The 24,940-nt window shown below is 42.4% G+C and overlaps 3 protein-coding genes across 8 annotated transcripts in view; 2 read left to right on the top strand and 1 right to left on the bottom strand.

The window, feature by feature from the left end:
* Window positions 1-16,299, top strand: part of LOC147259492 (diacylglycerol kinase zeta-like) — a 38,480-nt gene extending 22,181 nt beyond the window's left edge. For 2 of the 6 annotated variants that reach the window (XM_086209906.1, XM_086209910.1), the window contains 9 exons: window positions 93-286; window positions 589-681; window positions 801-935; window positions 1,024-1,058; window positions 1,783-1,826; window positions 1,914-2,034; window positions 10,969-11,005; window positions 11,883-11,982; window positions 15,538-16,299. In XM_086209906.1, coding sequence (XP_086066032.1) covers window positions 93-286; window positions 589-681; window positions 801-935; window positions 1,024-1,058; window positions 1,783-1,826; window positions 1,914-2,034; window positions 10,969-11,005; window positions 11,883-11,982; window positions 15,538-15,654 — 876 coding nt within the window. In that variant the 3' untranslated portion in view covers window positions 15,655-16,299. Of the gene's footprint in view, window positions 1-92; window positions 287-588; window positions 682-800; window positions 941-1,023; window positions 1,155-1,782; window positions 1,827-1,913; window positions 2,035-10,968; window positions 11,006-11,882; window positions 11,983-15,365 lie in introns of those variants that run through there. The other 4 variants (XM_086209908.1, XM_086209907.1, XR_015117300.1 and 1 more) reach the window with 4 other exon arrangements.
* A 1,842-nt stretch (window positions 16,300-18,141) lies between these two features.
* On the top strand, window positions 18,142-23,479 carry mdkb (midkine b). Its single transcript, XM_086209905.1, has 5 exons — window positions 18,142-18,279; window positions 21,219-21,304; window positions 22,357-22,530; window positions 22,944-23,102; window positions 23,210-23,479. Exons 2-5 carry the CDS (start codon window positions 21,220-21,222, stop codon window positions 23,227-23,229), a joined length of 438 nt encoding a protein of 145 aa, XP_086066031.1. The 5' UTR covers window positions 18,142-18,279; window position 21,219; the 3' UTR covers window positions 23,230-23,479.
* Window positions 22,703-24,940, bottom strand: part of ambra1b (autophagy/beclin-1 regulator 1b) — a 24,798-nt gene continuing 22,560 nt past the window's right edge. The window contains exon 21 of the mRNA XM_086207968.1: window positions 22,703-24,847. Coding sequence (XP_086064094.1) covers window positions 23,561-24,847 — 1,287 coding nt within the window. The 3' untranslated portion in view covers window positions 22,703-23,560. The remainder of the gene's footprint in view (window positions 24,848-24,940) is intronic.

The following is a 24,940-nucleotide window of genomic DNA, read 5'->3' as shown; positions in this document are numbered from 1 at the left end:
ACGGGAGAAGAGACAAGCAGATTCCTTCATGTCAACATCACAGCGAAGACTTTTCCCCTCTTTGTTCAGGTTGCTGCTCTTTGTGTGTGCAGGAACACCTGAACTACGTCACAGAGATTTCCCAGGATGAGCTGTACATCCTGGACCCAGAGCTGGTTGTCAAGGAGACGGTTGGCACCTCCCCTGGCATGCCTGACCTGGTAGACTCTGAGGAGCACCAGGACCCGCAGCACCAGTTTGCCTTCCCCTGCTCCCCGACAACGCCGACCTCCACCGGCACGCCAAGGTCAGCCTCGTGGTTTCACTCAAACTGCAGCTGTGTTGACTCTCGTCTCAGAGGCGGTTCTGCTGCTCCTGAAGCCCTCACCAACTCCCTCCAAATTAAGCTGAACTCGGTTGTTAAGTCCAAATAAATCGACGTCTCTGATTGAGTTCAGGCATTTAAACCTCCAGGCGACTGAACAGAGCGTCCCAGCGTGTTTATCAGCCACAAATCAAATTCGCTGCAAACCAGCAGAATGGTTGAGTTCAGAAATCAGCTGAGGGGCAGAGCAAACCTCGACCAGCATGTTTGTGTCTGTCTTTTAGAGCGAGAGACTTTCAGAGGAAGAGGTTCTCCAGCGACAGTTCAGTGGCCGAGGCTTTGTCCCAGAGCTCCTCCTCCAAGACCGCTCTGTGCAGGTAGCAGCATGCGACATCCTCACGTCATCTCTTCATCAAGCTGCTCACCATCCAAATTCCCATCTTAACGCTGTGTGTGTGTGTGTGTGTGTGTGTGTGTGTGTGTGTGTGTGTGTGAGAGAGGAGAAACTGCGGCATGTCTCACAAGCTGACGCTGCTACTCACCTGTGTGTCTTGTCTTCGCTGTCTCCTGCATGTGAAGGAGAGGAGCAAAGACCCTCACTGTTCATCGCTCCAACACAGCACTGGCCGTGGTTAGGTTGGCAGTCCGCACGTGTGTGTGTCTTCCTCAGGTGGTCTTCCTCTCTAACTGATGCGGTCTGTCTCCTCTCTGTTTGGCAGCCCCTCCAGCATGACCTCACGTGACCCTTACAAAGGTAAACTGATCTCAGCTCCATCTCTTGATGAAGCACTTGGTTCAAATGTCTGAGCTTCACACGTCATTGTGTGAGTTAACTGCTACAACATCAGGCACATCCATCAGGGCGAGTGTTTCTGGGGCAGCGAGCAGGTTTCACCCACACGGACGCACATTAAAGAATCACCTCGACTCGACTTCCGTCATCAGAGCTGCGTCAGGGCCCTCTGATGTCACTGACCTGTCAACAACATATCACATCAGCGCCTATGTTTTCCAATATACTCTGATCATTAAAAAAATCACATAAAATGCAGAAAACAATGGCGATTTAAACATGATGCAACTGGTGTGCCCAGCAGAGGGCGCTCCAGTGCGCGTGCTCTCTTTCATTTTGCTGTTTTAGTTTGGTCTGTATTTAAATGGCCATTTATGTAAATGTTAAATATTTCTTGATAAAGTGAGTTACTCGTTTAAGAAATGACCAACCCGAACAAACTGCTGGGGGTTGAAAAGTATGACAGCTAATCTTCTTTCACCTCTCACATTTTGGAGGAAATGTCTGATTTCCATTCGACTTACCCGACTATTTAGTCAGGTTTGGCTGGTAGACAATCGTAAGAATTACCAGTAAAACCAGGTGTGTCTGTGCGTGTGTGCACGCCTGTGTGTGTGTCCATGGGTGTTTACAGGTGTTTGTTTACCTGCTCTACGTCGAATCATTTTGTTTTTCTGTTTTGTAGAAACTGAGCTGATCAGTTGTGTCAAAACTGCAGATCTAACCAAAGTGAGTCTGCGTCTCGATGGACCATAGCAGTTCTGTTTCTTCTACTCATATTTCTCTGCACGTCTCTAATTGAACTCTGCCCTCCAGCTAATGGAGCTCCACCAGCAGGGGGCGGAGCTGCAGCTTCAGGACGCAGAAGGTTGCACGCTGCTACATCACAGCGTGGAGGCTAGCAGCAAGGAGATCATCAAGTACCTCATCGATAACGGTGAGAGCTTCTGGTTCTCTTGACGACTGGGACTGACACGTAAATGTGGCCCCGCCCACCCTTTGATTGATGGACAAGAGAGATGACACTCTGTCAAAGTCTGTTCAAATGTGTCGGTATTGACAAGACAGAAAAGAAGATTCAAAGGCCTGGAACCATAATAAAAGGGCCTGATGAGATGGTTGTCTGGTAGTCATTGAAACAGACCTGATCGATTTTCTCCTAAAAACCTTCGATCCTTCCATCTATCTATCATCTATCATCTATCATCTATCTATCATCTATCATCTATCTATCTATCTATCTATCTATCTATCTATCATCTATCTATCTATCATCCATCTATCATCTATCTATCATCTATCTATCTATCATCCATCTATCATCTATCTATCTATCGTCTATCTATCATCCATCTATCATCTATCTATCTATCTATCTATCTATCTATCTATCTATCTATCTATCATCTATCTATCTATCATCCATCTATCATCTATCTATCATCTATCTATCTATTAATCATCTATCTATCTATCATCCATCTATCATCCATCTATCTATCTATCTATCTATCATCCATCTATCATCCATCTATCATCCATCTATCATCTATCTATCATCTATCTATCATCTATCATCTATCTATCATCTATCATCTATCTATCTATCTATCTATCTATCATCCATCTATCATCTATCTATCTATCATCTATCTATCATCCATCTATCATCTATCTATCATCTATCTATCTATCATCTATCTATCATCTATCTATCATCTATCTATCTATCATCCATCTATCATCTATCTATCTATCATCTATCTATCATCTATCTATCATCTATCTATCTATCATCCATCTATCATCTATCTATCTATCATCTATCTATCTATCATCCATCTATCATCTATCTATCATCTATCTATCTATCATCCATCTATCATCTATCTATCTATCATCTATCTATCATCCATCTATCATCTATCTATCATCTATCTATCTATCATCTATCTATCATCCATCTATCATCTATCTATCATCTATCTATCTATCTATCATCTATCTATCATCTATCTATCTATCTATCATCTATTTATCTATCTATCTATCCATCTATCATCCATCTATCATCCATCTATCTATCCTTCTATCTATCTATCATCTATCTATCATCCATCTATCTATCCATCTATCTATCTATCATCTATCTATCATCCATCTATCATCTATCTATCATCTATCATCTATCTATCATCTATCTATCTATCATCTATCTATCATCCATCTATCATCTATCTATCATCCATCTATCATCTATCTATCTATCTATCATCTATCTATCATCTATCTATCTATCTATCTATCATCTATCTATCATCTATCTATCTATCATCCATCTATCATCCATCTATCATCCATCTATCATCTATCTATCCATCTATCTATCTATCTATCTATCTATCTATCTATCTATCTATCTATCTATCATCCATCTATCATCTATCTATCATCTATCTATCCATCTATCTATCTATCTATCTATCTATCTATCTATCTATCCATCTATCTATCATCTATCTATCCATCTATCATCTATCTATCATCTATCTATCTATCTATCATCTATCTATCATCTATCAACTATCTATCATCTATCTATCATCTATCACCTATCTATCCATCTATCTATCTATCATCTATCTATCTATCTATCTATCATCTATCTATCATCTATCTATCTATCATCTATCTATCTATCATCTATCTATCATCTATCAACTATCTATCATCTATCTATCATTTATCTATCTATCGATCATCTATCTATCATCTATCTATTTATCATCTATCTATCATCTATCAACTATCTATCATCTATCAATCATTTATCTATCTATCATCTATCTATCATCTATCTATTTATCATCTATCTATCATCTATCATCTATCTATCATCTATCTATCATCTATCTATCCATCTATCTTTCTATCTATCATCTATCTATCATCTATCAACTATATCATCTATCAATCATTTATCTATCTATCATCTATCTATCATCTATCTATTTATCATCTATCTATCATCTATCATCTATCTATCATCTATCTATCATCTATCTATCCATCTATCTTTCTATCTATCATCTATCTATCATCTATCTATCTATCATCTATCTATCATCTATCTATCTATCATCTATCTATCATCTATCTATCATCTATCTATCCATCTATCTATCTATCTATCTATCATCTATCTATCTATCATCTATCTATCATCTATCTATCCATCTATCTATCTATCTATCATCTATCTATCTATCATCTATCTATCTATCATCTATCTATCCATCTATCTATCTATCTATCATCTATCTATCTATCATCTATCTATCATCTATCTATCCATCTATCTATCTATCATCTATCTATCATCTATCTATCCATCTATCTATCTATCATCTATCTATCTATCATCTATCTATCATCTATCTATCTATCATCTATCTATCATCTATCATCTATCTATCATCTATCTATCATCTATCTATCATCTATCATCTATCTATCATCTATCTATCATCTATCTATCTATCTATCCATCTGTCATCTATCTATCATCTCTCTATCATCTATCTATCATCTATCATCTATCTATCATCTATCTATCATCTATCTATCTATCATCTATCATCTATCTATCTATCTATCATCTATCTATCATCTATCTATCTATCATCTATCTATCATCTATCTATCTATCATCTATCTATCATCTATCTATCCATCTATCTATCTATCTATCATCTATCTATCTATCATCTATCTATCATCTATCTATCATCTATCTATCCATCTATCTATCTATCATCTATCTATCATCTATCTATCTATTATCTATCTATCATCTATCATCTATCTATCTATCATCTATCTATCATCTATCTATCTATCATCTATCTATCATCTATCTATCATCTATCTATCTATCATCTATCTATCATCTATCTATCATCTATCTATCTATCTATCTATCATCTATCTATCCATCTATCTATCTATCTATCATCTATCTATCTATCATCTATCTATCATCTATCAACTATCTATCTATCCATCTATCTATCATCTATCTATCATCTATCTATCCATCTATCATCTATCTATCATCTATCTATCTATCTATCATCTATCTATCATCTATCAACTATCTATCATCTATCTATCATCTATCACCTATCTATCCATCTATCTATCTATCATCTATCTATCTATCTATCTATCTATCTATCATCTATCTATCATCTATCTATCTATCATCTATCTATCTATCATCTATCTATCATCTATCAACTATCTATCATCTATCAATCATTTATCTATCTATCATCTATCTATCATCTATCTATTTATCATCTATCTATCATCTATCTATCATCTATCTATCATCTATCTATTTATCATCTATCTATCATCTATCTATCCATCTATCTTTCTATCTATCATCTATCTATCATCTATCAACTATCTATCATCTATCAATCATTTATCTATCTATCATCTATCTATCATCTATCTATTTATCATCTATCTATCATCTATCATCTATCTATCATCTATCTATCATCTATCTATCCATCTATCTTTCTATCTATCATCTATCTATCATCTATCTATCTATCATCTATCTATCATCTATCTATCTATCATCTATCTATCATCTATCTATCCATCTATCTATCTATCTATCTATCATCTATCTATCTATCATCTATCTATCATCTATCTATCCATCTATCTATCTATCTATCATCTATCTATCTATCATCTATCTATCTATCATCTATCTATCCATCTATCTATCTATCTATCATCTATCTATCTATCATCTATCTATCATCTATCTATCCATCTATCTATCTATCATCTATCTATCATCTATCTATCCATCTATCTATCTATCATCTATCTATCTATCATCTATCTATCATCTATCTATCTATCATCTATCTATCATCTATCATCTATCTATCATCTATCTATCATCTATCTATCATCTATCATCTATCTATCATCTATCTATCTATCATCTATCTATCATCTATCTATCATCTATCTATCTATCTATCCATCTGTCATCTATCTATCATCTCTCTATCATCTATCTATCATCTATCATCTATCTATCATCTATCTATCATCTATCTATCTATCATCTATCATCTATCTATCTATCTATCATCTATCTATCATCTATCTATCATCTATCTATCTATCATCTATCTATCATCTATCTATCTATCATCTATCTATCATCTATCTATCATCTATCTATCATCTATCTATCCATCTATCTATCTATCTATCATCTATCTATCTATCATCTATCTATCATCTATCTATCATCTATCTATCCATCTATCTATCTATCATCTATCTATCATCTATCTATCTATTATCTATCTATCATCTATCATCTATCTATCTATCATCTATCTATCATCTATCTATCTATCATCTATCTATCATCTATCTATCATCTATCTATCTATCATCTATCTATCATCTATCTATCATCTATCTATCTATCTATCTATCTATCATCTATCTATCCATCTATCTATCTATCTATCTATCATCTATCTATCTATCATCTATCTATCATCTATCAACTATCTATCTATCCATCTATCTATCATCTATCTATCATCTATCTATCCATCTATCATCTATCTATCATCTATCAACTATCTATCATCTATCTATCATCTATCACCTATCTATCCATCTATCTATCTATCATCTATCTATCTATCTATCTATCTATCTATCTATCTATCTATCATCTATCTATCATCTATCTATCTATCATCTATCTATCTATCATCTATCTATCATCTATCAACTATCTATCATCTATCAATCATTTATCTATCTATCATCTATCTATCATCTATCTATTTATCATCTATCTATCATCTATCATCTATCTATCATCTATCTATCATCTATCTATCCATCTATCTTTCTATCTATCATCTATCTATCATCTTTCTATCTATCTATCATCTATCTATCATCTATCTATCATCTATCTATCTATCATCTATCTATCATCTATCTATCTATCATCTATCTATCATCTATCTATCATCTATCTATCATCTATCTATCCATCTATCTATCTATCTATCTATCATCTATCTATCTATCATCTATCTATCATCTATCTATCCATCTATCTATCTATCTATCATCTATCTATCTATCATCTATCTATCTATCATCTATCTATCATCTATCTATCCATCTATCTATCTATCATCTATCTATCCATCTATCATCTATCTATCTATCATCTATCTATCGATCATCTATCTATCATCTATCTATCCATCTATCTATCTATCATCTATCTATCATCTATCTATCCATCTATCTATCTATCATCTATCTATCATCTATCTATCTATCATCTATCTATCATCTATCTATCATCTATCTATCTATCATCTATCTATCATCTATCTATCATCTATCTATCATCTATCTATCTATCTATCCATCTGTCATCTATCTATCATCTCTCTATCATCTATCTATCATCTATCATCTATCTATCATCTATCTATCTATCATCTATCATCTATCTATCTATCTATCATCTATCTATCTATCTATCATCTATCTATCATCTATCTATCATCTATCTATCTATCATCTATCTATCATCTATCTATCTATCTATCATCTATCTATCTGTCATCTATCTATCCATCTATCTATCCATCTATCTATCTATCTATCATCTATCTATCTATCATCTATCTATCTATCATCTATCTATCATCTATCTATCATCTATCTATCCATCTATCTATCTATCATCTATCTATCATCTATCTATCTATTATCTATCTATCATCTATCATCTATCTATCTATCATCTATCTATCATCTATCTATCTATCATCTATCTATCATCTATCTATCATCTATCTATCTATCATCTATCTATCATCTATCATCTATCTATCATCTATCATCTATCTATCATCTATCTATCTATCTATCTATCATCTATCTATCATCTATCTATCTATCATCTATCTATCATCTATCTATCTATCTATCTATCATCTATCTATCATCTCTCTATCATCTATCTATCATCTATCTATCTATCATCTATCTATCTATCTATCTATCATCTCTCTATCATCTATCTATCATCTATCATCTATCTATCTATCTATCATCTATCTATCATCTATCTATCTATCTATCATCTATCATCTATCTATCATCTATCTATCTATCTATCATCTATCATCTATCTATCTATCATCTCTCTATAATCTATCTATCATCTATCTATCTATCATCTATCTATCTATCTATCTATCTATCTATCTATCATCTATCATCTATCTATCATCTATCATCTATCATCTCTCTATCATCTATCTATCATCTATCTATCCATCTATCTATCATCTATCTATCATCTATCTATCTATCATCTATCTATCCATCTATCTATCTATCATCTTTCTATCTATCATCTATCTATCATCTATCTAGCTATCATCTATCTATCATCTATCTATCCATCTATCTATCTATCATCTTTCTATCTATCTATCTATCATCTATCTAGCTATCATCTATCTATCATCTATCTATCATCTATCATCTATCTATCATCTATCTATCTATCTATCATCTATCTATCATCTATCTATCTATCCATCTATCTATCTATGTATCTATCTATCATCTATCTATCATCTATCTATCATCTATCTATCTATCTATCTATCATCTATCTAACTATCTATCTTCTATCTATCTATCTATCTATCATCTATCTATCATCTATCTATCTTTCTATCTATCATCTATCTATCATCTATCTATCTATCATCTGTCTATCTATCTATCTATCATCTATCTATCATCTATCAACTATCTATCTATCTATCTATCATCTATCTATCTATCTATCATCTATCTATCTATCTATCATCTATCTATCTATCATCTATCTATCATCTATCAACTATCTATCTATCTATCTATCATCTATCTATCTATCTATCATCTATCTATCTATCATCTATCTATCATCTATCAACTATCTATCTATCTATCTATCTATCTATCATCTATCAACTATCTATCTATCTATCCATCTATCTATCATCTATCTATCATCTATCTATCTATCTATCTATCATCTATCTATCTATCTATCATCTATCAACTATCTATCTATCTATCTATCTATCTATCTATCTATCATCTATCTATCTATCTATCTATCTATCATCTATCTATCTTTCTATCTATCTTCTATCTATCTATCTATCTATCTATCATCTATCTATCATCTATCTATCATCTATCTATCTATCTATCTATCTATCATCTGTCTATCTATCTATCTATCTATCATCTATCTATCATCTATCTATCTATCATCTATCTATCATCTATCAACTATCTATCTATCTATCAATCTATCTATCTATCTATCTATCTATCATCTATCAACTATCTATCTATCTATCTATCTATCTATCTATCTATCTATCTATCATCTATCTAACATCTATCTATCCATCTATCTATCTATCATCTGTCTATCTATCTATCTATCTATCATCTATCTATCATCTATCTATCATCTATCTATCATCTATCTATCATCTATCTATCTATCATCTATCTATCTATCTATCATCTATCTATCATCTATCTATCTATCTATCTATCTATCTATCCATCTATCTATCATCTATCTATCTATCATCTATCTATCATCTATCTATCTATCATCTATCTATCCATCTATCTATCATCACGTATCTATAATGTCAGTGATTCTCTGTTATGTGAAGTGTGATGATGAATTTGACTCCATGATAATAATTAATTCTACTTAGTAAGCCTGGATTTTCGGCTCACATTTTCAGCTTTGTGTACTTGTGAGTCTGTTGTTGCTGCGTAAATGTCGGCCATGTTTGTGCTCATTGGCCTGAACTGTAAAGTGCGTGAGACAGATGTATTTGTGACCTCACGATGATGCGACGGATCCCGGATGGAGGGAATCAGAGGGAATCTGATTTACTAAATAGTGTTTCATGTAATGAGAATGTTTTTTGCTGATACGTGATCATTGACTGATGAGCATAATTGATGAGGAGTCCTTCAAGTTCCTGTGACCATCTTGTCATGAGGCTTCCACATGTTCAACATCAGCCTGTGTTACTGCGATTCGACCACTTGGGGACGCCACACTGCACATCATGTTGCTTCATCGCCCTCCCAGGATGAAGGTTCATGTGGTGAATGTTCTTCCTGCGCTACAACAGTTCAACCTCAGATTAATGAGTTCGAAGTTGTTTCAACAGAGAAAAAACACTGAAGAAACGGAGGACTGAGGCAGTGAATGTTTTTCCTCTCACCGTGACAGCAAATGTCAATCAATATTAACATGTTCACCACAGGAGAAGTCTCACTGTCCATCGTTCTGTAAGCTGAGCCCAGGCTAGTTAGCTTAGCCCAATGGCTGGTAGTGGGTGTGAAGTGTTCGCACGGAGCTACGCTAACACTTTCCACCCACTACCAGTCATTGTGCTCAGCTAACTCGAGAATAATCCTCATGTTTTCCAACTACACAGCATTCAGAGGCCTCCTTCCTCCAGCAGGTGAACCTTCATCAGACATTTGGAAACTGAAGAACTTGGCAGATCTCTGTTTTTTCTTTAAATGTAATTTCTGACTTCGAGGGTGAGGGTCAGATCTGCCCATGACTGAACTGGGTCTTCCTTGGCAGAGACTCCTCCTCCACAGTTCACCCTTTTTGTGCATCATTTATTGACAAAAAGTGTTTCTACGTTCATTTGTGTTTGTCTTCCAGTGCCGACGTCTCACCTGGACGTCTCAGAGACACAAACGTAAGTTTTCTGTTCTGCTCATGTCGCTGTCATTTGATCAGATGCTTTCACAGTGCGCCGTGGTTCAGAATTCATTTGGGATTAATGGTTAATTCATCCGTTTATCGGTGAATCCGAACATTTTGTTTGTTTGTGAGTGTCATGGGTGGGACCTAAACCTGGCCAATCAGGGCTCATCCTTCAGAGAAAGTCCTGCCCCCAACATTCAGCTGAGCAGCTAATAAGATGTTTCCACTGGTTTTCAGTCAAAAATATACGGAAATGACTACAACTTGTTTGACAATACAAAAGCACTAAAGTTAGCAAACTTTCCTCCTCCTCTTCCTCCTCCACTTCCTCCTGCTCTTCCTCCTGCTCCTCCTCTTCCTCCTCCACTTCCTCCTGCTCTTCCTCCTGCTCCTCCCTCTGCTCCTCTTCCTCCTCCACTCCCTCCTGCTCTTCGTCCTGCTCCTCCTGCTCTTCCTCCTGCTCCTCCTCCTCTTCCTCCTCCACTTCCTCCTGCTCTTCGTCCTGCTCCTCCTCCCCTTCCTCCTGCTCTTCGTCCTGCTCCTCCTCCTGCTCTTCCTCCTGCTCCTCCTCCTCTTCCTCCTCCACTTCCTCCTGCTCTTCGTCCTGCTCCTCCTCCTCTTCGTCCTGCTCCTCCTCCTGCTCTTCCTCCTGCTCCTCCTCCTCTTCCTCCTCCACTTCCTCCTGCTCTTCGTCCTGCTCCTCCTCCTCTTCGTCCTGCTCTTCCTCCTGCTCCTCCTCCTCTTCCTCCTGCTCTTCGTCCTGCCCCTCCTCCTGCTCTTCCTCCTGCTCCTCCTCCTCCTCTTCCTCCACTTCGTCCTGCTCCTCCTCTTCATCTTCATGTGTTTAAAATGAATGACGTGTGTTTCAGGGGGGAGACAGCGCTCCACAGAGCTGCTTCCTCCTGCCAGAGGAGCATCTGTCACTACCTGGTGGAGGCCGGGGCGTCGCTCATGAAGACTGACATGCAGGTAAACTCACCTCCACGCGCACACAGGCTTGTTCATGACATCAGACGATTGTGGTGTGAAACCTCACAATAAAACAACTGGTGCTGCTGTTGCCTGCGTGGATGTGTGACAGGACTCAGTCAGAGAGACTGTTGTGTTGCGTTCACACCAAACATGTTACAATAACACACAACTACATATCACACCAGACACCACCGCTGTGATGATGTCATGACCCAGACACCACGGTGTCTCTGAGACTTCCCAGCCTGATAGTGATGAGGTCATTTAGTGGTCGTGGCAACTGAACTGCTCGTCTCTCCGGGTCCTGAAGGCTGAATTTTCTCACAGGGATTTTTAGCCAAGCAGGTAACATGAGTTCATCAGGAGAAGAAGAAGTTCTCCTGTGGAGTGTCTGGATCCATCCTAGTGACATTCCTGAGTCACAGAGATGGAAAGATCAGACATCATCATCGTAAACAAGTTGTCAGAGTAGGTTCAGAGGTTCAGTTCTACATCAGATCCACCAGTAAACACCAGACTGGTGGATGGTGGAGGTTCAGTTCTAAATCAGGTCCACCAGTAAACACCAGACTGGTGGATGGTGGAGGTTCAGTTCTAAATCAGGTCCACCAGTAAACACCAGACCGGTGGATGGTGGAGGTTCAGTTCTAAATCAGGTCCACCAGTAAACACCAGACTGGTGGATGTTGGAGGTTCAGTTCTACATCAGATCCACCAGTAAACACCAGACCGGTGGATGGTGGAGGTTCAGTTCTACATCAGATCCACCAGTAAACACTAGACTGGTGGATGGTGGAGGTTCAGTTCTACATCAGATCCACCAGTAAACACCAGACTGGTGGATGGTGGAGGTTCAGTTCTACATCAGATCCACCAGTAAACACCAGACCGGTGGATGGTGGAGGTTCAGTTCTACATCATATCCACCAGTAAACACCAGACTGGTGGATGGTGGAGGTTCAGTTCTAAATCAGGTCCACCAGTAAACACCAGACTGGTGGATGGTGGAGGTTCAGTTCTAAATCAGGTCCACCAGTAAACACCAGACTGGTGGATGGTGGAGGTTCAGTTCTAAATCAGGTCCACCAGTAAACACCAGACTGGTGGATGGTGGAGGTTCAGTTCTAAATCAGGTCCACCAGTAAACACCAGACTGGTGGATGGTGGAGGTTCAGTTCTAAATCAGGTCCACCAGTAAACACCAGACTGGTGGATGGTGGAGGTTCAGTTCTACATCAGATCCACCAGTAAACACTAGACTGGTGGATGGTGGAGGTTCAGTTCTACATCAGATCCACCAGTAAACACCAGACCGCTGGATGGTGGAGGTTCAGTTCTACATCAGACCCACCAGTAAACACCAGACCGGTGGATGTTGGAGGTTCAGTTCTACATCAGATCCACCAGTAAACACCAGACCGGTGGATGGTGGAGGTTCAGTTCTACATCAGGTCCACCAGTAAACACTAGACTGGTGGATGGTGGAGGTTCAGTTCTACATCAGCTCCACCAGTAAACACCAGACCGGTGGATGGTGGAGGTTCAGTTCTACATCAGATCCACCAGTAAACACCAGACTGGTGGATGGTGGAGGTTCAGTTCTACATCAGATCCACCAGTAAACACTAGACTGGTGGATGGTGGAGGTTCAGTTCTACATCAGATCCACCAGTAAACACCAGACCGGTGGATGTTGGAGGTTCAGTTCTACATCAGATCCACCAGTAAACACTAGACTGGTGGATGGTGGAGGTTCAGTTCTACATCAGATCCACCAGTAAACACCAGACCGGTGGATGGTGGAGGTTCAGTTCTACATCATATCCACCAGTAAACACCAGACTGGTGGATGGTGGAGGTTCAGTTCTACATCAGATCCACCAGTAAACACCAGACTGGTGGATGGTGGAGTGGTGGAGTCTTAAAAACCTGGGTTGCTAACAAGAGTCTAGAGGAGCCTACAGAGGTCATGGAGGTCATTAAAGGTCATCAGGGGAAACACAAGAAGCCTGAAGCTTAGTGGTGGTGACCTTGAAGTCATGTGACCCTGGTGTAGCTCCTCCCTAGGCTACTGTTAGCTTAGCCCTGCTAACCATAGCATCCAGGCTTCCAGCATCATCAGAGGGTTCATTAGTGAAGATGATCTTGATGAACTGAACCTGGAAGATCATCAACTTTTGTTCACCAGAGCTGATTTACTGGTTCAATCACCACAATCACATGGAGCGAGCCTATTGGCTGCTGGGGGAGGAACCAGGCTATGACCACTTCCTTTTGGTGGAGGAACCAGGAGATGACCACTTCCTGTTGATGGAGGAACCAGGAGATGACCACTTCCTGTTGATGGAGGAACCAGGAGATGACCACTTCCTGTTGGACTCCAACTCACCCTATCGTACTGCATATGTGAATGTAACATGTTTTTATCCCGTTCCATGTGACGCTCCATTGTTTGACCTTTGACCAGTGACCGTACTGCATCTCTACTTCTGTTGTAACTTACTGGTAGTTCCTGGAGGCGGAGCCTCACCTGCTGTTTATGGAGAGTTTCTGGACGTTTCAGCGTCTTGGTGCCGGCGTCTGCTCTCTCCACTCTTTGTGGGTGTGAAAGTTTTCCTCTGATTAATTGCTCACTGTCAGTAGCTGTCAGAGCAGCAACTCGTGGAGGAAGTGACTCACTGATGATTGCAATTTCGGGTTGCGTCCAGCTGCTCAGAGCAGGTGTGTGCGGCATTCTCAGGCCCGGCGACGGCCACCAGCCTCAGGCCCTCTGAATGGATCTGCAGCGGTATTTGACCCACTTCTTTAAAGTGATTAATGTTGTGTGTCATTGAGAAACGCGGCGCTGCAGGATCCCCGGGCTGCGCTCCCACTCACACAAAGACTGCAGATCTCTGTCACCATGGTGAAGCCCGTGGTAACAGGAAGCATCCCATAATCTCAGTGTGTTTTTCTCTCTTCTGCTCTCGAGCACATGAAGAGCATCTATCTATCTGAATGCAACTTTCTCTCTCATTGAACTATTCAGGAAAAATGCTAACACGCTAACCAAAGACGCTAAGTTTGACAGCTTGCAAACAGGCTTGTCATCACAAGCGTTTGGCGAGCTGCGGTAGCTCATGTGTCCAGGACAAATGAAAGGTGAGCGGTGGTGGCGTTGTCCCTGCCGCAGGTTTGTTCAGCCCAAGTAAATTTTAAAATTTATCACCCAAATTGATGAATGTGAGTATTTTGGTGGATTGATGAGAGAAACAAAGTTCTGCAGAGACGAAGCGCGTCTCCTTGGACGAAGCTCCTCCTCCCCACCTGGACACCATGTGTCAACCTCGGTGATCAGCTGAGATTGTTTACTAAATTTTTGTGAATTTTGGTCAAACCAGCAGGTCCCGTTTTGTCTGAAGAGCGAGAGGAAGTCACACACATCCAATACCCCCAAAGACTGAAGAAACTGACGTCTTCACAGCTTTACCCTCCTAACCTGACGATGGCGTTCAGCCCGGCGGTGTTGGTGAGTCAAGGAAACCTCATCTTTGTGAATGCTCTTTGTTTCAGGGGGAGACGCCCAAACAGCGAGCGGAGAAGGCCCAGGACCAGGAGCTTGCTGATTACTTGGAAAACCGCCAACATTACCAGATGATTCTGAGGGAAGACCAGGAGACGGCGGTCTGACTGCCAGCGCGCCAAATCTGCCAGGGTTCGACCTTGACCATGGCATCGCCTGGAAGTGTGCTGATGGTTTCTGTCAGGGCGCCGTTATACAAGATGAACGCCGTTATTACTGACTCTAACTGAGTCGAGGGTTTATTGTGGACGTCGCCTTCTCCGGCAGCCACTGGACGCGACAGTGAGTTCACGCGGCGTCCTGAATGTGTCTTTATCTACTGAACATTAGCGCTCTGACCTCAACAACAGCGTCTTTGACTGAACCACATTCACGTCTGCAGCTGACCTCCAAGCTTCCCCGCCCCAGATAAATAAAACTGCGTCTCTCAAGCTTCTAGTGACCTTTTGGATGTATTTGTTGGCTGCGAGGAGGCAGCGTTTGCTTATTTATCCAATGAATTTAGGAATTTATTACTGATTGTAGATCAGCTCGTCTTTTCAAGTTTGAACATTTCAACATATGAGGTGTTTTTGTAACGTTTGTGTGTCCTAACAGCAGCAGCCATCTTTGGTTGTGTGTGCGTGTCAGTGGTGTAAATATGTGGACGCAGGAAAGTCATGGAAACGTTAAAGAAGCTGAAGTAGTTTGTGCCAAAGTGATGAAGAGTGTTTGACTCTGGATGTTTCTGAGTGACCTGCAATAAAACCCGTCAGCACTCGACTCCTGTGAGGACAATCAGTCATTCAACGCACACTTTGAATGTGCGGAACAGGACACAACAACAACCGCACAATAAACGCTCAGAGTAAACCATCGTCATGAAGTCACTCCAGCATTCATGAGCTAAGAAAGAGGAGGCATCCTCCTCAGCCATGGCTCCGCCCCCATATAATTTCAGGTAAACCTGCTGTCAATATAACAAAGTTTGCTGATAATATTTTCCAGAAAGTATGATAAACAATATTGTTGTTACTTTATGACACTAACCACTGAATGTACATAATCATGCAAGTTATCTTTCTGGTAATGAAAGTGCAAGCCGAGCAGCCGTAGAGGGGGCGGAGCTATGACCAGGACAGCTTGTTGGGTGGATAGGGGACACAACTGGAGAGAAAAAAACTTGAAAAAAGGGAATAAGATGTGGGAAACAGTCAGAACATTATCTAACAACATAAGGTGATGTGATGATGCAGCTTCCTGTAGTAAGGTAGGGGTCCTAAAATTAGCATGGACACGCCCCTTAATTATAAATGTACTTGTTTTTACAGGGATGGCAGCTTGTTAACAGTAACTACAGCAGAGTTAGCGAACAGTTGGTGCAGAGCAGGAAGACAAACACCAACCACAGAATAAGAAACAAATCAGTGGGTGGAGCACCTTTAGCCTGTTTTTTTTTTTTAAATATAGCCATGGTCACATGATCACAGCATCATCTGGAGGAGGTCGTCTTCATTATGTCAGAGTTTTCATTTTTATATCTGGTTGTTCAGGTTGTTGTGACCTCAGGACAGAAGGATGCAGCTTCCTGCGGTGCCTCCAAAAATGACCTCACACATGACTGAGTCATTAGATATGGACAAGAATCAATGTCCATATCCATCAGTCAGGGACACGCCCACTTTTAGATAAAGTGGTAACCTTGGTGATGAACACCAGTTTAACATGAGGAGACGTTGTAGTGGTAGAATCAGACATGTAGCCGGAACTACTTTCCTGACTGGGAGCAGTGATTTGACGCAGCACCTCCAAAGCTCCACTGGAACTTGGGTCAACAGAACCAAAGGTTTGTTGAGGACTAGAAGAGCGACTGCTGCTACTGATGATGAGGAGGAGGAGGAGGAGGGTTCCTGCTGGACACACCAGCATCCTGGACCTGAGCTAGCTGATGCTAACACTTCCACCCACTACCAGCCATTGGGCTAAGCTAACTAGCATGGACCTGAGCTAGCTGATGCTAACACTTCCCACCACTACCAGCCATTGGGCTAAGCTAACTAGCTTGGACCTGAGCTAGCTGATGCTAACACTTCCCACCCACTACCAGCCATTGGGCTAAGCTAACTAGCCTGGACCTGAGCTAGCTGATGCTAACACTTCCCACCCACTACCAGTCATTGGGCTAAGCTAACTAGCCTGGACCTGAGCTAGCTGATGCTAACACTTCCCACCCACTACCAGTCATTGGGCTAAGCTAACTAGCCTGGACCTGAGCTAGCTGATGCTAACACTTCCCACCCACTACCAATCATTGGGCTAAGCTAACTTGCCTGGACCTGAGCTAGCTGATGCTAATACTTCCAACCTACTACCAGCCATCGTGCTAAGCTAAGTAGCCTGGGTTTCAGCTCCCTAGAGGAGCGTCCCTGGGGACCATGGACATTGAGAGACTTTCCCTACAAGTCATTCCCTTACGTTTTACGACAATCATACTTTCCCTTTTCACACTGAGCCGCTTTTGCCCATCAGGATTAAATCTCCTGCTATCAGACAGAGAGAGAGAGAGAGAGAGAGAGAGAGAGATTGTGTGTGTGTGAGAGAGAGACAGTTAGAGGGACAGAGGGAGAGGAGAGGGGAGAGTGTGTGTATGTGAGAGAGAGAGAGAGAGAGAGAGGGAGGGCTGGATGAGGTGTTTTCAGGCAGCAGAAGACGACGACCCTTCAGCTCGACCAGCTGCTTCTCTTCACCAGCAAGTAAGTTTTCTTTTGATGGTTAAAACTCAGTAGACATCAGTTTCCTGTTCTGATGACCACAAAAAGGAAAAGTTTGAGTATTACAGCAGAACCTCCAGTCGATCAACTTCAGTGCAGCAGTCGCACGTCCGTCTTCAGAAATCTGGATCCACAAGAACCTGCCAGCTCCCCACTCACCAGCGAGATGATGGAGGCTGTGGTTTGGTTAGCTGCTAAATGATGAAGTCCTGTTCTTGCTTTCATTTCAGGTCAACAGCCATTTAACTGTCCATTTCAAAAGATCTCTTTTTACTGTATTTTATTTCATTCATATTTGGCTAAATGTTTGATCAAATGTGTTTGTTTTTATTTGGCAATATTTGGCTAAAATAATTTCCTCATCATTTTCCAACCATTTATCTTTCTTTTTAAAAATGGGTTGAAATTTTAATTAATTGAAGAACAGCAAGAAAGTATTTCAACAATCGACATGAAATTTAGAGAAAGAAAGCAAAGTAAGTTGTAGATGAATGAATTATTAAAATGACACGTTCAAGCGTCGCATCAGTGATTCTGCATCAGACCTTAATCCTCATGACCTTTGATCTTCCTTTGAGGTTAAAGTTCGTCGTGTGTCTCGAGTGTGACACGGACTCGTCAGTGCCGTGTCGTTGCTGTTTATTTCACCAGCAATGCAGAAAGGAGCCGTCTGGACGGTTTCCTTCAAAACTAGTTTTTGGGTGTTTAAGTCGTTCATCAACAGCGTGAAGAGACGATGAGCTGCAAAAGTTTAAACCCGTCAAGAATCACAGTGCTCGCCGTGTCTGCACCAACCTGACAGAAGAGTTGCGCCGCCTGGTTTTGGCCCTAGCATCGTTGCCTCCCTAGCATCGTTGCCTCCCTAGCATCGTTGCCTCCCTAGCATCGTTGCCTCCCTAGCATCGTTGCCTAGCATCGTTGCCTGCCTAGCAACGTTGCCTCCCTAGCATCGTTGCCTCCCAGGCATCGTTGCCTCCCAGGCATCGTTGCCTGCCTCGCATCGTTGCCTGCCTAGCATCGTTGCCTCCCTAGCATCGTTGCCTGCCTAGCATCGTTGCCTGCCTAGCATCGTTGCCTCCTTAGCATCGTTTCAGCCCTAGCATCGTTACCCAGAATGCTCTCAAGTTAGAGGATATCGCACCAGAACTCATCAGCTAGCCACTAGAGCTGCTAGCATGTAGCTAATGTTCCAATAAGACTACATGTTATTTGGCTGCTTGAAAAAAGTTTTCAGGATGATAATTGTTGACCCGTGGAGACAGTCGCTGCCCTTTCAGACCATCGGGGGGCATCGCAGTTTGCTGGTCAGAACTGGTTATCTGGTCAAATCATTAGATAATAATCAATAATTAACTAGATTGCGAACTTTGATATTTTTGACTTAAATATCAAACATATTTGATACTGAAGACATGAACAAACTGTGATGATTCAGCAGATGCTACATTAGCTTCGAGCAACTGCTAGCACTCGCCTCATTTGTGACTGTGACGCCTCGTTTGCAGCTCTTCAGTCCCGTCTCCTCAGACGCGACGTCACCCACAGCCGGAGCAGTCGATGACCACTGCCCACCTCCATCTTTGTTTATACCTGAAGTCACATTTTATCATGCCAGTTCTGTTGGATCCAGAGTCCAAATAGCTGCTTGGAATCTGTTCAAGTTAAATGTGACCTGACGGAACACCCTCCGAACAAAGAGACCATCATATTAAAATTGAATTGTTCTTCAAACGTTCCATTACATTTGCTGCTAGCAGGTTCTTCTCTTTCAGAGACAGAACGTGGCAGCGTTCTGCACATTTCACAACTTTACACTGTCATTGTGTCCGGAAGCAAGAGCGAGCCCTCGGATTCAGGAGGAAGTTCCTCTGGGTTGGACCAAAGGGAGCATCCCATTCCTTTTCTTCCTGCTAGGGTTCCATTGTTCGCTGATGCAAATAAGTTTCTATTCAGGGTGGCGCAGGAGGCGGTGGCGGGGGGCGAAGACGTGGCTCGGAGTCTGTTGGGCTTTAGAGAAATGAAACCAGGCTAGAGGGCTCTTTGTCTCGCACCAATGAATCAGGATTCTTTTGAGGGGGATGTAAAGGCTCTTTGAGGCGCTACTTGGACGCTGCCTCCTCCTCCTCCTCATTGATGGCGGGCAGGCTGGCGGCCTGCTGAGAGCTGCCTCAGTCTCATAAAAGGCCGCAGGAGGAGCAAGAGTGGCCAGCTGACATGTGAAAGAGGAGCAGCACTTTAATGGAGGCCTGAAAGACGAGTCTGTCATCCCACAGCACAAAAACAGCCGAGAGGCTGAGAGGAGATTTATGGGTGATTGACCTGGTTTTTCGAGGCGAGCGGCGAGCTGATGTTGTCCTGGTTAAACGCTGCAGAAACGTTCAAATGTTGACAATGAAACGCAGATATAAACCAGAAGCGTGTGTGAATACATTAGCCTACTTCTATAATCCCGAAGCTGCTCCACCACAATAGTCCGATTACTTGGCTTAAGAGTTGAAAAGGGAGCAGATTTGGTTTGGACTTTGTTTGGACCATCTGGCTCAGGTCGGTCAGGGCTGCGTCACGCCACGACGCCGCGTCAGCTGACAGACCAGACCAAGACAGAAACAACCCAAACGGTCAACACATCCCAAAGTTTCACGTTGCAGTGTGGAGCTTCTGTCTCCCTCGTCTGGAATTGAGAGTGATTGCAACAACACAGTCAAACGTTGACTTGGCGTCACATGTCCCCTTGATGTTGAGTGATTTTGTCATCAGACACATGAGAGTTACTTAGATGATCAATGTCTCCACAGATGTGGAGGTGAAACCTCCGCCTGGAGAGAGGCAGCGATGAGTTTGGAGGCTGTCGTTTTAGAGACGTTAACATGTAAAAGTTACACACTGTAGCTTTAAATGTGTCCCTGATGTTTCTTCAACAGGATGCGACGTTTGTTCCCCGTGACGCTGCTGCTGCTGCTGCTGATGCTCGCCACCGCTGAGGCGAACCGCAGAAAAGCTCACAAAGGTGAGAAAGTCCCGCAAGGGTAAGGTGAAGTTCCTGTGTGACAGCTGTCCCCGAACGCACCACGTGTTCCTGTTAAAAATGAAGCTTTGCAACTCAGGGGGACCTCTGAGGAAACTGGCTTTGTATCAACTGCAGGATTCATGGTCCACATTTAGTTCTGGAGACATCATTGGGTTCTGTGTTGATTTCTTTTCTAGAAGTTGCTGTTAGATCTGATTAAGACTGCTAGCGAGTTCTTGGATGTTCCCCTCAAACCCATTAACCATGACACAGAGACGTTATCACCAAGGAGGAGTGACGTCCTCGTCTGCCACCTTCCTCAGATCCAAAGGCACTTCTCATATCCTGTTTTGAATGTGTCCGCCATCTTGGAAAACATCACATTACACCGACACACAAAAGCACAGAACAACAACAACAACAAAAAAATCAACATAACTTGAGATATGTTTGAGGGAGAAGATTTAAACTTTAACATCTGCTATGCATATTTGTTTATGACCACTCAAACAACGCATGCTAACAGCTAGCTGTTAGCATTTAACGGGTGTTCACTGTTGCGCGCCTGAACAACAGCACTGATGGCACAGTGGAGCCTGGTCAAAGACCAACAGTCCCACCCAGGAACTACAGAGGCACTGGTTCAGTCCTCATCCTATGAGGTTCCTGATTGGTCAGTTGATGGACAAAATAAGACAAGAGGACATCCAACATTCAACGAGCGCACCAGTTATGCCACAACATTAGCATGTAGCTTGAAGTAAATCCACTATTCCTGCTCACTCAAGTCTTCTTGTTGTCTGTTGTCCCCAGATCCTGACAATAAGAGACTCTTTGTCCTCTAGTAATAACGACATTCATCTTCACCGTTTCCATTTCCAGACGCAGGTAGAGACGCTGTCCGTGTTAGCTTAGCTTGCTAGGGACATTGACTCAGTGGTTCACTTCACCTAATTGAATGAATGTGACAAATCTGTTCAATCTAGAGTTTGAAAAATTTAGGAGAATGTTGGAGGACACAATGTGTGAACCACTAAACCTTTGTGTTCCAGGTAGTAAACATGACAAGTTGCGGCCAGAGTCCGAGTGCTCCGTCGCGGAGACTCAGTATGGGAAATGTGTCCCGGACAAAGGAAACTGTGGCGACGGACTGCGGGAGGTCACCTGTAAAGATCGCACCGACAAGATCAACTGCAGGATCCCCTGCAACTGGAAGAAGGACATCAGTAAGCTAACGCTGCCGCTCAGCATCCTACTGCACAGCAGTCCAGCCTTTTTGGTTTTCCCAAATTCCTCTGATTGGATCTCATGTCACACGCCTAAATAAGGCACCAAATACTAGCCAATCAGAGGCAGAGTAGGACTGGGGGCATCAATCGTGTCCTCAAGTCAGGTCAAGTCAATTTTATTTGTTTCGCACCAAATCACAACATTTTACAAGTAGCGATACCATACCACAGTTCTACTTCCTGTTTGTTCTACTTCCTGTCCAGAACAGGCTTACACACACAACATGATACATCTTTTGAGGGCTACATGGCAGGACGTGAAGGTGTCATGGCACCGGACCGGAACCGTCACTCTACATCCTCATCTAAAGCTTCATGATGTCAAATTTCTTTTGTTGTCTTTTCTTCAGGTGACTGCAAGTACAAGTTTGGCCCCTGGGGGGCGTGTGATGCCGCTGAAAACACCAAGAGTCGGTCAGGGACGCTGAAGCGAGCATTGTTCAACGCCGAGTGTCAACCCAGCGTCACCGTGTCCAAACCCTGCTCCCCAAAAGTCAAGAAGAGCAGAGGTGAGACGTTGAGCTCCTGCTGCCGTGACGACAAGTTAACAACTAAGAGAAGCGCTGGTTTTCTGATTGCAGTTGTGACTCCTCCCCTTCTCTCTGTTTCTGTCAAGGAGACAAGAAGTACAACTAGGAGACGAGACTCCAGCAGGATCCACGGAACAAGCGTCTCCCTTCGTCAGACACACACAGAGACTCAAACCTTTGACCTTTGACCTTTACGCTTGGGTTTGGCTGTTGCTCTGCTGCTTAGTCGACATTTTGTAGTTTTTTTAACAGTGAAAGTTTTACAGTAGCTGAAGCTCCACTAACAAACTGTACAAATCTATTTTTCAATGATAGATTCTTGTAAAAAGAAACTGATTAAAGACGGAATGTTGGGAGTTTGTTCATTGATCTCGGGGTTCAATATGGGGTCCGGGAACCCCCAGCGATCCACGGAGGAGGAGTTTGAAGCGACGGTCTCAGCGCAGCTTGGCGCTGCGGCAGCACAGAAGGCTGCAGAAGGTCTTTCTGAAGGTGACGCTGCACAGGGCGTAGCAGCCGGGGTTGATGGCGCTGTTGACGTAACACAGCCAGTATCCCGTTTTCCACAGCGCGTCCGGTATGCAGATGTGGCAGAAAGCTGCGACGACAGCCATGATGTTGTGCGGCGTCCAGGTGAGGACAAAGGCAAGCAATATGGCCAGGATGGTCTTGGTGACCCTCCGCTCCCTTGCAATCACTCGCCGCCGCCTTCGCTCCTGAGACCTGAAGGAGGCAGAGAATGCAACTGAGGCTGTCCTGTGAAGCTCAGCGTTGGACGAGGACTCGTCTTCGTCCCTTGAGTGCGGCGTAGCTGGGCGAGTGAGAGGCAGAGCGATATCTGCCGCCTCTGAGTTGGCGCCCGGACTTCTGGACACTCTGTGAATGGTCCTGCGTTTGGGAGTGCTGGACTCTGATTGGTTTTGGGACACTTCTGAGGCTGCCTCGCTGGTCACCCAGCTCCTCTGTCTCAAGAGGAAGTCTCGTATGGACAGACTGGACGATCTGAGCGTGTCCTTGTCTGACTGAAGCGTGCTGAGTCGGCTGCGGCTGGCAGCTGACACGCGGCCATACAGGCCGATCATGACGAGCGCGGGCAGGTAGAAGGAGGGCAGCGTGGTCCCCAGGGTGACACTGGGGCTGGCGAGCAGGTGAGTGTAACACGCTCCTTCAGGGACGACGCGTTTCCCTGCCGCTGTCTGCCAGGAGAGGATGGCGGGCGCCCAGAGAACCAGGGACAGCAGCCAGGCAGCAGCAATCATCACACCGGCCATCTTCCCCGTCCTCCACGCCGGGTAGCTGAGTGGACGTGTCAAGCAGAGGAACCGATCCAGACTGATGATCAGCAGGTTCATGACAGACGCGCTGCTCACCACGTAGTCCAGGACCAGCCACATATCACAGACCACCGCTCCCAGCGGCCAGGAGCCGCGTGCCAGGTACAGAGTGTACAAGTTCATTGACACCAGGCCCACAATCAGGTCGGCAACCGCCAGGCTCAGCAGGAAGTAGTTGTTGACTGTCCGCAGGTGGCGGTTCACTTTGATTGACAGGATGACCAGTGAGTTGCCCAGCACCGTGATGGTGCTCAGGAAGGTGGTTACCATGACGATGAGGATCAGCTCAGCCGTGCTGTAGGGGCATGCCACAATGACAGGAGAGTGACAGGAAGTGTTGATGCAGGGGCGGAGCCTGGCAGAGGCATTGAGATAGGGTCCCATGATTCCCTGTAAACACACACAGATGTCACCATCACACGGGATGACATCACCCTGAGCACTGCAACAGGTCGTAACGTGGAGCTTCAGGCTAAACACTAG

This window comes from Aulostomus chinensis, chromosome 7, assembly GCF_037954235.1.
Source record: "Aulostomus chinensis isolate RoL2024-O1b breed Wild chromosome 7, RoL_Achi_v1.0, whole genome shotgun sequence".
Lineage (NCBI taxonomy): Eukaryota > Metazoa > Chordata > Actinopteri > Syngnathiformes > Aulostomidae > Aulostomus > Aulostomus chinensis.
Note: the sequence above shows the minus strand (reverse complement) of the source record. Positions and strands in the feature narration are given on the sequence as shown.